Source organism: Mustela lutreola, chromosome 2 (assembly GCF_030435805.1).
Source record: "Mustela lutreola isolate mMusLut2 chromosome 2, mMusLut2.pri, whole genome shotgun sequence".
In the NCBI taxonomy this organism is placed as follows: Eukaryota; Metazoa; Chordata; class Mammalia; order Carnivora; family Mustelidae; genus Mustela; species Mustela lutreola.
In genome coordinates, this window is record NC_081291.1 from 108,466,784 (window position 1) to 108,480,003 (window position 13,220).

Genomic DNA, 13,220 nt, shown 5'->3' on the forward strand with positions numbered 1-13,220 from the left:
TGAACGATGGAGTGGGCCCCAAAAGCCCAGGTCGCAGAGCGAGCCGGCTCCCTGTTTTCACTTTAATAATAGGAAATGTTAGTGCAATTCTAAGTGGAGTTGTTGTTGTTTAAATAAAGCATTTAAGTCATCCGGTTGGCTTTCCTTGCAACCTTGCCAAGCTCTGGAAACATTCCTGACGCTTCCTTTCTGAGCTCCCATCCGGGCCGGGATTTTTCTCCCCGGTTCACAGCTAGGAAAGACTAAGTAAACAAAAACTATTTAGCTTCTGGGCTTGACGGCGTTGGGGCCACACCTCGTGGCGCAGGCGAAAACCAGCGCCAGCCTGCGACGGCACTTGGCGCGGCAGAAACGTCCTTCACCCGTGTCTCCGCCCTTTAGTGACAAAAGCAGCTGGGAGGCGGGACTAAGACGCGGAGTACGCTCGGCCATGTTTTTCAGGTCTCCTCGTTCCTCACCGGACGTTAAAGATCGACGCACGAATCTGGAAGGTACCATTATTTTTGATTCAATCATTCTATCCGAATTTGAGATATTCGTAGACATAGCTATAGAAATTAAGTCCCTTGGACATTTTCATATTTATATTCCGTATCGGTGGCAAGGAGAGGTATACGAAGGGTAGCTTGGAGTAAGTCATTCCGCCTTCTTTTCAACTCGGGCCTCCGCTACTTGGGCTCGCTTATACGTCACTTCCGGGGACCGAGCTCTTGATACCGGAAAACGCGCGTGCGGTGCCGGGAGCGTTTTTGCCCGCGCTGTGCTGCCATGGGCCGGCGGAGAGCGGCGGGTCCCGAGACCCTCGGCCGGGCCCTTATCCGCCAGAAGACTCAGCGAAGCCGTAACCCCCGTCACAGCGACGTCTGGGTAAGACAGAGCTTATCGTGTTTCGTGGCCTTTTTTTCTAGCTATGAGAGTTTGGATGCTGCGAAGCCTCGGGGTCGGAAGTCACAGGAAAACTTTGTAGGGAAAACGGCGCCTCAGGAGGGCTCGGAGAGAGGAGTGTGTGTAAGTTCCCCCTCCGGCGGATAAGCAGGCCCAGGGCCCCGAGGTGGAGGCGGGAAAGGACGGCTAGTGTGATGATGAGGCTGTTGGGAGAGCTTGAAGCGCTGTGAATGTAGGGAGCGTCTGATAGTTGCGGAGCAGAAGACACGTAAAAGCTACTTCTTTTGGTATTGTCCAAAGGACTCCTCCTGGAGCGGCCGGTTGCCCCCAGAAATACGAAATAACTCGGATGCTTGCTGCATCCTTTTTATTCCCTAACGGTGTCGGTGGACGAGGAGCCCTGCATCTCCAGACTGTGGTGAGCCGGCCCCGGACTTCCCTGGACCTACGGATGAACACAGTTTCAGGATCCTAGAAAAATGGATGAAGTAGTCTGATGCTTGCTTTTCGGACATACCCCCTAGGTGTTTGAGATTCACTGTGCTGTGTGCGCGCCACTGTAATACCATCTGATGTCCCGCCATTGTGTACACAGTAAAGGCAGACGGGGCTCTTCCGTAGTCGTCAGGTCCAGGTGACTCTAGACACTAGATTACATTAGATCGTTTTTAGTTGATTTGGAGGGAACTTGTTACAGTATGACCTTTAGGAAGTGGGAGGAAGATTGAATATGAATTCTTAAGAATTGGATTTTGATTCTTACTCTGATTTTTTTTTTGTGGCCTTGAACCCACCACTTGCTCTTTTAACCTTCGGGTTTTTTATTTATTTGTACCTGTAATGAGCATGTAGATAGAATAGTGTTGATCAAGCTCTGGATTGCACCTGGAAATCAGTTAAGTAGGTTCCAACTAGTGGTTTTTTAACCCAACAGGATAGAACTCAAAATATCAGAGTGTATCATATGCAATAAGGTAACTTCGTTTCAGCATTTTTTTTCCCCCCGCATATTTTACTGCTTGGCACAGAATTGTACCATTTTGTGTATCACAGCATTTGAGTCACTGTGTAATCTGTATTTTTTACTGTGGGTCTCCATAAAAATTTTCAATTATGTCTGCCAGGATCAGGAGTCTAGATTCAGATTTTCTCTCTACCATTTATTAGCAGAACCTATAGACAAATTATTTTTATCTATTTGAAACTGTTTTCTTGTCAGCAAAATAGTTACAGTAAAATTTATTTCAAAAGGTTTGAAAATTAAATGAAATAATGAAGAGAACTTGCCTGTCGTATCTAAATGTTTACACTACTTAAATGTTAACTGGTATTAGCTTTGACTGTAAAGGGGCTGACACCACCCTCACGACCACGGAACAGTTCCTTGGGAGGTTAGAGTTTGTTCAGATGTCAGAAGCAGAAGAGAACAGCTGTATTATTACCCTGTGTTTTATTCATAGCTACACACAAGTGAGCTCAATGATGGCTACGATTGGGGTCGTCTTAATCTTCAGTCAGTGACTGAACAAAGCTCCCTGGATGATTTCCTTGCGACTGCAGAACTTGCAGGAACAGAGTTTGTAGCTGGTAAGTTGTTTATTCCCAAGTACATAAGACACACTGGTCATTCTTCCAGCTTTGCTGACTAGATGCAGATTTGTCTACTTGGAAGTGTTTTGTGGACCCTACTAAACTCATAAATGGGTAGTCTTTAACCCAAAGCCAGATATCCCAGAAGAGTGTAGGAAGGTCTGTCTAATCAAGTAGAATCAAGCTGTGACATTCAGAATGTACCACAGTTTTAAAATTAAACTCTAAAAAACCTTCAGATTATACATTGTATCGAGTTCAAGAAACTCAGTCTTTGTAGAAAAATGACCAATCAGCATTGTGGCGGGCAGTACCAGAATTTTCCAGAAAATGTTTTCTGATACCATTGTTAGAAGCCAGCTCCCCGGGTCTGCTGTTGTTATGTAGGCAGTTTGAATTGTATTTTAAAGCACTTGTTGACACACTGTAGTGAATTTTCCATGCATGTAATTTGTTTTAATCACTGCTCTCCCATGTTTTTCTGTATGTCTTCTGAGCACTAAGAAAAGTACCTGGCACAGGTAGCATTATAAACTATTTCTGTTGCTCTTTTGTTGTAAACCTTATTGTGCTGTTCAGCGAATTCATTCATTTATTTAAATGTTCTTATTGGGCTCCAGCTGCTCTCAGGAATTGTACTGGCTACTGAGAGTACAGTGTTGAATAAGATAACTTTGTTTCTGCAGAATTTTGTTTTAGGGGCTATGAAAGAAGTCTGTAGCAAACAATGGGATCATAAAAGATGTAGTTAGTATTCATTCTGTCTGAAGGACGGCTAGGGCCAAGCAAGGAAAGCTTTACGCTGGGACTGAGTCTCAAAGGATGAGTAGGTGTTAAGACAGGTGAGGTGACACAGGACGACGTATCCAGGCAGGTGGAGGACTCAAGCTAGTATGTGAGCAGTAGCTTACCTTATTCAGAAAATGGTTGTAAGTTGGCCTTGCGGGTACTTGAAGTACACAGGGACAAGATGTGATGCACAAACACTAGGGGGTGGGCAAGGGCTAGAGCCTGAGAGAATAAGGGCTTTAAAGGAATCTTTTGACAGGTTTAAGCAGGTGTCAAACATGATTTTAGATTTCATTGTTTTGAAGGATCACTGATGGGTTTTGAGGAGGAATGACCAGTTACATTAGTCCAGCAAGAGAAGTAGGCCAGACTGAAATAGTAATGATGGAAGAATGGCACAAAGAATCAGAACAAGATTAATAGGGAGATGGAACAAACCAGATGTTGTAGAAAGGCATGGAGTAAGTGCAAAAGAGTGAGGAGCGGTAGAGCCAGCATTGGAAGAGAGAGAAAAGGGCATAGAAAGAGAGGAAGGTGAGGAAGTAGAGTTCGTGAGCATATTGTATTCTTTTTGAGATGGTTGACTATGGCAGGGAGAAGTGCATGTGTGCATGCGAGCTTATCTGTGTAATCCAGGTTAATACCAGCAGGTGGGTAGGCTCTGGGGTAAGAGCCAGCAGAGAGGGGGAGGTTGAAAATACAACATTTGGTTTCACAGTATCAAAAACGTAAAGTGCATATTTTATGACCTGGTGTTTCCACAATATCTACACTAGATCAGTGGTTCTCAGGTGTTAGCATCAGAATTACCTAGAAAGCAGATTCCTGGGCCCCTTCTCTGGAGATTGAATAGGTATGGGTTGAGCCTGAGAATTTGCATTTCTGAGAAGTTCCCAGATAATGCTGTATTTAAACAGTGAATACTTGGAAACAACCTAAGTCTTCAATAGGTGGGAAAATGGATAAACTGTGGCATAGACATGCTATGGAATACTATGTGGCAGGTAAAAGGAATGAGATAAATGTGTGGATACTTAAGTGAAGGATGTCCATGTCCTGTTACCATATGAAAAGACCAAGTTGTGGAGTAGTACACATGGTATGGTACCATTTGCATTAAGAAAATAATCTGACTGGGTCACCTGGGTGGCTCAGTCAGTTAAGCATCTGACTCTTGATTTTGGCTCAGGGCCTTGTGATCAAGCCTCACATCAGGTCCTGCATCGGGGTGTCTGCTCAAGATTCTCTCCCCCCTCCTCCAAAAAAAAGTAAAAGGAAATAATCTGACCAATCTGTATATCTATGTGTATATTAGGAAATAACTTAGAGGCCTTCTCATTTAATCAGTAATCTCCAGGGAGAGAACTGAGATTGCAGGGGTGGGCAGAAGAAGGTTGGGAGTGGGTCAAAGAGAATGTTTGCCTTTATGGTTGAATTTTTTTAAAAGGAGAGTTTCTGGGGGCACCTGGGTAGCTCAGTGGGTCAAGCCTCTGCCCTAGGCTCAGGTAATGATATCAGGGTCCTGGGATCGAGTCCCTGCTTGGCAGGGAGCCTGCTTCCTCCTGTCTCTCTGACTGCCTCTCTGCCTACTTGTGATATCTGTCAAATAAATAAATAAAATCTTAAAAAACAAATAAAAGGAGAGTTTATGAATTATGTAGTTAAAAATTTTTTAATTTTTAGAAACATGAGGGGAAATAGAGTTTAATGAGGAAATGGAACAAAGTCTGAGTCTGGAAGGAGATGGGAATAGAATGGGGTCAAAAGGAAGCTGAAGGTTGGTGCACACAATAAGAAATGTGTAGATGAGAAGATAAAATGGTGGGTATCTAATAGTTTCAATTTTTCTATTAAGGTAGAAGATCATCTGAAGGGAATGTAGTTAGAGTTCAGGGAATGGGAGAACCAAGAATATAGAGAGATTGTCTTCCTTCTAGGTCAAGTCCTAGGACTTACCTAATGTTGAGCCCATAACATTTGTAATGACACTGAATTGTCATGTAATTAATATATATTTTACGTATCTTTGGAATGTCTGTAATGATAAGAATGTCCTTCTGTATGCTAGTAAGATAGTTGGTGCTTGAGGAATCTCAGGATAGCTTCAGGATGAGGGTTGGTCTCTAGACAGACCTAGTTGGTAATTAGAGGATTGAAATTTTTTGGCACTACCAAGTTAATCACAAAGGTAATTTAATCAATCATACCTACACAGTGAAACCTTCATAAACCTTTCAAAAATCCATTAAAACCTCATTGTTTCATACCTTCTCATCCTTTCCCTTGGTAATGCAGAGGTGATAGAATTCTGTTTCAGTTTTCTACAGTCTGAAGATCCTACTGGACATACAGAGATAGGGGTTCTTAATCTGGAAACTACATATTTCACTTGTCTGTGTGAACCCTGCAAACTGCATGCCAAATTTGTGTGTGTGTGCATGTGAGAGAGAGAAAATGCGTGTTTTTGGATGGGTCAGTGGTTTCTAAATAAATTTTTATATGGGCCCCTGGCCTAACCAAGGAGGGCAGAGTAATAAGAAATGCTAAATGTTCTTTGGGAACTCTACTTTTAAAAGATGACACAGGTAGTACTCTTTATTTTCAGCAAATAAGTAAGCATGATGTTGCGCTGTTTTGTCTTCACCCCTGGTTCCAATAACTGGAGCTTCTAAAACCCTTCCTGAGTTGGGGGTGAGAGGAGTGTCTTTTGTTATTCATTATAATCCCCTTACAGCCATTCCAGAGTTTATGTTCATGGGGTGACTTGTGGACCCTAGGTAGCTTCTGCAGGAGGCTCTTTGCACAAGGAACCAAACCTGTTATTAGAGGCTTGGAGTTCTGAAGACTTCAGTAGAGGTGCTAGAATTGAGCTTGCCACTGGTAACCAGTGATTAAATCAGTCGTGCCTGTGCAATAAAGCCTCCATAAAAGCCCATTCAGAGACTTGGCATCTGAAGTGCAACAGTTTTGGGGGACTACGCCTTTAAACCTTTGGAGGCTCATACAACTCTTGATAGTGTCAGAATATAATGGAATTGTAGGACATCCAGTTGTTGTCCGGAAAGCTGGAGAGCTCATTCCTGGTGTGGGAAAAGACACATTGGGTGTCAGGAGTATTCTGAGTAAAAAGAGTTCAGAGCCAAGAGGCTGCATTATCGTGCTACTTGGCGCAGCCCTCAGAGTAATGCTGCTGAAATGAGAACGAGAATGGATAGTTGGCTTTATCTGAGGGTTGGGAGATGAGGCAGTGGGTGCAGTGGGTAAGGAACTTTGATGTTTAGTTGGAGACTGGTTGTACTATATGGTTTTGGCCAAATAGGAAAAGAAATGAATCTGTGAGCCGGACGAGGGACTAGGAGAAAAGGAAAGACTCAAGGGGCTAGAGGCATGTAGAGATTAGACAAAGCAGAGTAGGAACATCAGCTGGGAGATCACCCTTGGAAGGAGGAATTCTGTGAAAGAATTACCAGATATGGGGCTTGAGGCATGTGTTTTTTGACTCTTGGTTGAGGATGCATGAATGAAAATATGGTTGGATGGACTGGACTAGACAGATGGAGTTCCTAAGTGGTGTTGATGGTCTGACAAGGGTAGCAGACTAATCTGCTTAAAGATCAAGAGAAACATTGCTGAAGATGTTCTGTTATCTTTGAATAGGACCTTCCCTTAGCCATTAGGTAAGAAGCTTAACTGGCTTCTCTCAGTGAGTCACCTGCCCATGGAGACTAGGTGGCTGTGTGTGAAATAGAGACCCAGAGCCCTAGAGCAGAGAGCTCTGTAGTTTGTACATGGACATGGCTTTTTTTATTATTATTATTATTATTCCTTTGAATTGTTATATAGTAGTAATTGTGAATTGAGTATTCATCATAAAACATCCTACATAAATGATGGCTGTGTGATAGCTCACCAGTTATAGTTCACCAGTTTTAACTGGAGTGAGTCTCCTTGCTGAATCTTTACTTCCCCACCCCCTCCCATTGGGTGATAATTATTCCCCATAAGTAAAATGAGATGGGTTGTACTCAATCTTTGCAATCCCTTCCCACTCCTACGGTTTCTCTTTCCTTGAAATGCATTTAGTATATGGAGTTTTATAAAATGAGTATTTGAAAAAAATGATTGGCTTTTTGAAAACTTTAGTAAAGATTTTTCTCTTTCATTCCTTTTTTGGTAGATAACTTCACTTGGAAATTATTTATCCAAGGCTGGAGGTATCTACATCAAGAAAGCTCAAATTCTGTTTTAGATGCTATATTTTTTCATTTTAAGGTAATGACTAATACCACTCAATAGATTGCCACTTTAGTTACAATACTTAATTTTCTTCTCTAAACAGAGAAGCTTAATATCAAGTTTGTGCATCCTGAGGCTAGAACTGGACTGCTGTCTTTTGAGGAGAGCCAGAGAATTAAGAAACTCCACGAAGAAAACAAACAGTTCTTGAGTGTGCCACGGAGGTGAGTTGAGCAGAAATGTAGGACATTACAAGGCATCCTAAGTATAAAATTTTTCATTTGATGTTCTCTCTTTTCCTGTTTCCTTTTATCACTGCCATTATTAAATCCAAATCCCCTGTTTTATTTTGGTAATTCACATGGAATTTTTTTTCCTCTGTGATTGTTTCAGACCAAAGTGGGACAAAAACACTAGTCCAGAAGAACTCAAACAGGCAGAGAAAGATAACTTTCTAGAATGGAGACGTCAACTTGTCCGGTGAGTGTTGGAATATAGAAAGATTGGTCTTGAAATTCTGAGCCTAGCATTTTGGTGTGTTTGCATTGGTCTTTGCATTTTGAAGGCCTGATTCTTTTAAAAAGGAAATGGTAGATTTCTTCTTTCAAGTGCAAATTCTGTGTGTGACCAGCGTTATACTGGGTACATGTGCATCTTTGCATAAAGATGATAAATTGATTACTCCACTCCATTCCTGGCCTTCGTTCCCTCATACTCTTCTCTAGCCATTAGTCACCCTGGAGTTGATCACTGCTCTCTTAAGCATTCTTCCAGAAGGAGGTGTGTGGGAGAAATTTCATTTTGAATGTCTAGGGCTTAAATAAATTAAGTATAAAATTTCAAGTTTGATTTTCATTTGGCTTAGCAGAAATTAATAACAGTTTGATAGTTAATAATTGCGATGCAGTAAATATGAGTGTTTCTACTATTTGAAACCTTCGATTATAATCTGGCAAAGATAAAAACTTTTCATTCTAAAGCCAGGCTAGAAGAGGAACAAAAATTGCTGTTGACTCCATTTGAAAGAAATTTGGACTTTTGGCGCCAGCTCTGGAGGGTGATTGAGAGAAGGTAAGTTACCATTTTCCTTTTGTGTAACTAAGACATTAATGGTATTAGATTAGATTCAGATGTTGGTAAACGCTCATAGACCCCGGGAGCGGGGGTGCTCAGGGATTAAACTATGCAAATGGCTATTGAGAATTATTATAAAAACCGAAAGTGTAATGCTGTATTTCTTTCAAGTATAGATTTTTTTTTAATTAGGTAAACATGTTAATAAGCGTGTGAGAATGGTGAATGTTCTCTGTAAGATGAGTTCTGAAGTACCTACAGTTATTTCAACAAATGTCTGTTGATTCCTATTGGAAATATGGGTGTGAAAGAGGTAGATGTCTGCTTGCAAAGAGAAAATATGTTGTGGGGGGGGATCAGGAACACAGGAATGAAGTGCAGTCTTTGTACTCAGATGATCAGTACATGGTAAATCCAGAGTGTGATTCCTGCTATGTTACAGATAGAAAGACAGTGGGCCGAGTTATATCAGAGGAAGGAGCACCTGGTAAGGATTGTGGGACTCAAGGAGTGATTTGTTTTAATTGGAATTAGTAGTGATGGTTGCACAACTTTGCAAATATACTAAATACTACTGAATCATAAACTTTTTTTTTTTAAAGATTTTATTTATTTATTTGACAGAGATCACAAGTAGGCAGAGAGGCAAGCAGAGAGGAGAGAGTGGGAAAAGCAGGCTACCTTCTGAGCAGAGAGCCTCATGTGGGGCTCCATCCCAGGACCCTGGGATCATGACCTGAGCCACTGAGCCACCCAGGCACCCCTGAATCGTAAACTTTTAAAAGGTTTAAATTTGGGGCACCCAAATCTCTCTGCCTGCCTCTCTGACTACTTGTGATCTCTCTCTGTCAAATAAATAAATGAAATCTTTTTTAAAAATAAAATAAATAAAATAAAAGGGTTAATTTTATGATGTATGGATTATATCTCTCTCTCTTTTTTTTTTTTTTTTTTTTTAAGTCACTTGCATACCTTCCCCATCCTGCTCCTGCAAGGGCAGAGAGAAGGCTGTTGGGCTGGAATATAAGGGTGTCAGGGTAACAAGGCAAATCTCTAAAGAGTCTAGAAAGTAGAAGCTTGCTGCTGACTCCCAGACTCTGTGCAGGCCCCTTTGATTCAGTTAGGCTTGAACGAGGCTCGGGAAGACCCACTGATCTCCTGGGGAACTTTTGTGGAGTACAGTGGATCTCTTCTTTAGGAGCTCTTGAGCAGTTAAAGATGTGTACTGCTGCTTCCAAAGAAAAATGGTAACAAGGTTTAACATATGGAAACTTGGCCTTGGAATGCCCCCATCTTCATATTTAACAGTATTGTTTTGTTTTTCTGCTTGTTTTTTTTGATTTTAGGTTTTCTCCTACTTCCTACATTGCCTGACTTTACTCCCTATTCCTTTTTTTTTTTTTTAATTTATTCTGGTTTCTGACTTTTATGTAAGAGGCTTTCCTCAGGTATCAAGTGACCTTTTTAAAGATGTTTATTTATTTATTTGGGGGATAGAGAGAGAGAGCACAAGCGGTGGGAGGAGCAGAGAAGGGGGTAGGGCAGGGGGAGAGGGAGAAGCAGGCTCCCCACTGAGCAGGGAGCCCAAGACAGGGCTTGATCCCAGAATCCTGGGATCATGTGTGACCTGAGCTGAAAACAGATGTTTAATCGACTGAGCCACCCAGCCAGTGTGATTATATTTAGGAATGAATTGTTAGGGCACCTATGGGGGGCTCAGTAAGTTAAGCGTCTGCTTCAGGCTCAGGTCATAATCTCAGGGTTCTGGGATCAAGTTCTGCATCGGGCTTCTTGCTCAGCAGGGAGCCTGCTTCTCACTCTGCCTTGCGCTCCCCCTGCTTGTGCTCTCTCTTGCTCACTCTGTCTGACAAATAAATAAAATATTTTTTAAAAAAAAGAAGAAGCAGCAGAAGCATTATAAACGTGATTGACAAGACTACCTGTTTGGTTGGAATTTGCCGACTGTGGACTTCACTGTATGGGACCAAGTAGGGGTCAATTTTATTCTGTTGGAATACCCCTAAGATGTTAGGATTTGTAGGGTTTTTCCCTAGAGCCAGTCAGTTTCTTAAAGAGAATGGTCTCCTGCCAAGAGCATGGCTAAACATGGTGGGTGTTAGGATGCAAAGAAGTTGTACATTTTCACTATTTGGTACATAGACTTGTTTAATCCCCTCTTCTTCTGTATGGCACCTTTTTCTCACCTTCTGTGCTTGAGGTCCCAAGTCTTCAGCTTCTCAGGTTCATTTTCTCCATAATAGAACCTAGCCTTTTGCCATTGGGATAGGAGATTGAGGAGGTATAGTTGCCTGCCTCGAAGGCACAGGGAAGCAGACCTAAGAGCTTCTCATTCAGATTGATTACAGTTCTACACTTCACCCTTGCCTAGAGACCTTGCATCGGACACTTCTTACCTGCTCCCTCAGGGCTGAGGAATATGAACAGGCTACCATATACCATATACCCAGGAATATGACTGGGCTACCATGTCTCAATTGCTGCTGTTCTTTCTCTTTGTCCTAATAAGCTTCAGAGTTTACTTTCATTCTTAGAGGTTTTGAGAGGGAAGCATATGTGTTCATTCTTTCACACTTGACAGAATGGCCCTTTACCCATGTTTTATGTCCCTAAATAAGCACCTGGTTTCCTGAGAGGGAGCTTGTTGTACTTGTTGAAACTCCTCAGTTCAGTTATTTTACAATGTTACTTGCTCTGTTACTTTCATTATGAGGTATTTCTTTTTTTATAAAAGAGCATGTTTGTAACTTGCGGTATATGGTTTTTATCACATGGAAGTGGTTCTGATTGACATAGAAATATTATTGAAGTGACTACTGCCACATTTTTTAACAGGAAATATTTATTGATGTGTTTGGTACAACAGATGCCTCCTGTTTGGTAACAGGCTAGCTAAGCCATCTGCCTCTTTAATTTCAAGCATAGTTATTGGAAAAGATTTGATGTATACCCTGTCACTGAAATGCAGGAAGCTGCTGGGACACGGAGGGCAAAACTCTGTATTCAGGAAGATAAGGCACTATTGTACTGCGGAAGCCTTTCCTGGTACACGATCAGCACTTTGCTCTGCAGCCTCAGGCAGCACATGAAGCAAGCGGTCTGAAGTTTGTCTTCTCTTTCTGGTGTCTGCTTGTTTGCGGGTAGACCTGATGTTGGTGGACCTTGCAGTTTTAGTTTATTAGACTTTGTCCATGTTTTGCACTCATTGTTGCATTTACTGTTAAATCCTCACAGTTAGAAAGTGGTAGGTAATACCTTAAAGAAGAAATACTGGGACCCACTTAATTAGAGAACTTAACAATTTGTCATTAATTAGCAAGTCTGTGAGTTCTTGGAATCACAATATTATGCTGGAAATTTATTCTGAAAGAAAATGCACTTGGATTCTTAAAGCCCTGCCTTAAATGGTAAGTTTGATTTAATACATTTCCTCCGTGTCCAGTCTAGTTGCATAAACATTACCTCAGAACAGGCTAACCAGACTCGGCTTTTTAGGAGACCGCTGTGAGCATGCCTGCAGCTTATTTCCTTCTGGTGGCAGCTGGCCACTAGCGCATCTTTCCTAGCCATGGAGGCAGAATGAAAGGAGGATCCTCCCAGAGCAGTGGGAGATTTATTCTCAAAGCGCTTGGCTACTCTAGTCCCCAATGCATTTGTGAGGGCTCTGAGGAGCTTGCTGTCGGCTACAGAAAGTTTTCTTGTTGCTGCATCTTCTGTGTGATGCAGAAGTTGGACTCCTTGGTCCTGCTTCAGTGTGCCATCTTAAGTTGATATTTTTCCCGTTTTGTATTTTAGCCATTTAAATGCCGCGTTGTTGAAACTGGTAGATGATGAGTTGCTAGATTTGTTTTTTTCTCTTCATCCCTGGGCTTAACTAAGATACAGGCTTTGATAGTGGCAGCTGTCAGCAAGTGATTTATTCATTTTCTTTTGAGGCCTGACCACCAGTGTAGATTAGGTACTGAGTACACAGTAGACCTCCCCTTGGACTGAAGTATTTGGAATACTTTTACCTCACCAGAAGAGTTTACTAGAAGATACAGTTGAAGCTTTAGAATGAAACATCAGAGGCTCTCTAGCAAGAGAATGTTATGATTACAAGCATGTCCTCTGGTCCAGACTGACTTCCCATTCCAGCTCCATCACTTAGCAGCTGGTGACCTTAGACAAGTGACTTCACTGTCCTATGCCTCAGTTTCCTCATAGATAAACTGGGGGTAATTGTACCTTAAAACGTTAAATGTGTCAAATGCTTAATGTGCGGAAACTGTTTGCTATTGTTATCATATGGTCAGTGTTGCACCTCACAGTGATTAGAGTATCTCCCCTTTCTTTTTCAGTGATATCGTGGTCCAGATAGTAGATGCTCGAAACCCACTCCTGTTTAGATGTGAGGATTTGGTAAGTGAAGTGTGACAATTCAGATGTGGAGTTCTTGGAGCTTCAGCGGGAGGACAGCATCACTGGTAGCAGTCCCTGCTGGCAAGCGTTCAGTTCTGTCCTCTAGCTGTGGTTTAAGGAGGCCTCCTCATGCGTACTGCTGCTCCTTATACAGGTGTCTTCCTTCAGAAACTAATATTACCATCTGCAGGAAGGACAAACACATGACTTTTCTAGCTTTTAGTTTA

At 42.0% G+C, this 13,220-nt stretch overlaps 1 protein-coding gene across 2 annotated transcripts in view; it reads left to right on the plus strand.

Moving 5' to 3' along the window:
- The first annotated feature begins 710 nt into the window (after nt 1-710).
- Nucleotides 711-13,220, plus strand: part of LSG1 (large 60S subunit nuclear export GTPase 1) — a 32,016-nt gene continuing 19,506 nt past the window's right edge. The window contains exons 1-6 of one of the 2 annotated variants that reach the window (XM_059163102.1): nt 711-867; nt 2,346-2,472; nt 7,604-7,724; nt 7,894-7,980; nt 8,485-8,571; nt 12,933-12,993. In XM_059163102.1, coding sequence (XP_059019085.1) covers nt 769-867; nt 2,346-2,472; nt 7,604-7,724; nt 7,894-7,980; nt 8,485-8,571; nt 12,933-12,993 — 582 coding nt within the window. In that variant the 5' untranslated portion in view covers nt 711-768. The remainder of the gene's footprint in view (nt 868-2,345; nt 2,473-7,603; nt 7,725-7,893; nt 7,981-8,484; nt 8,572-12,932; nt 12,994-13,220) is intronic. The other variant, XM_059163101.1, reaches the window with a different exon arrangement.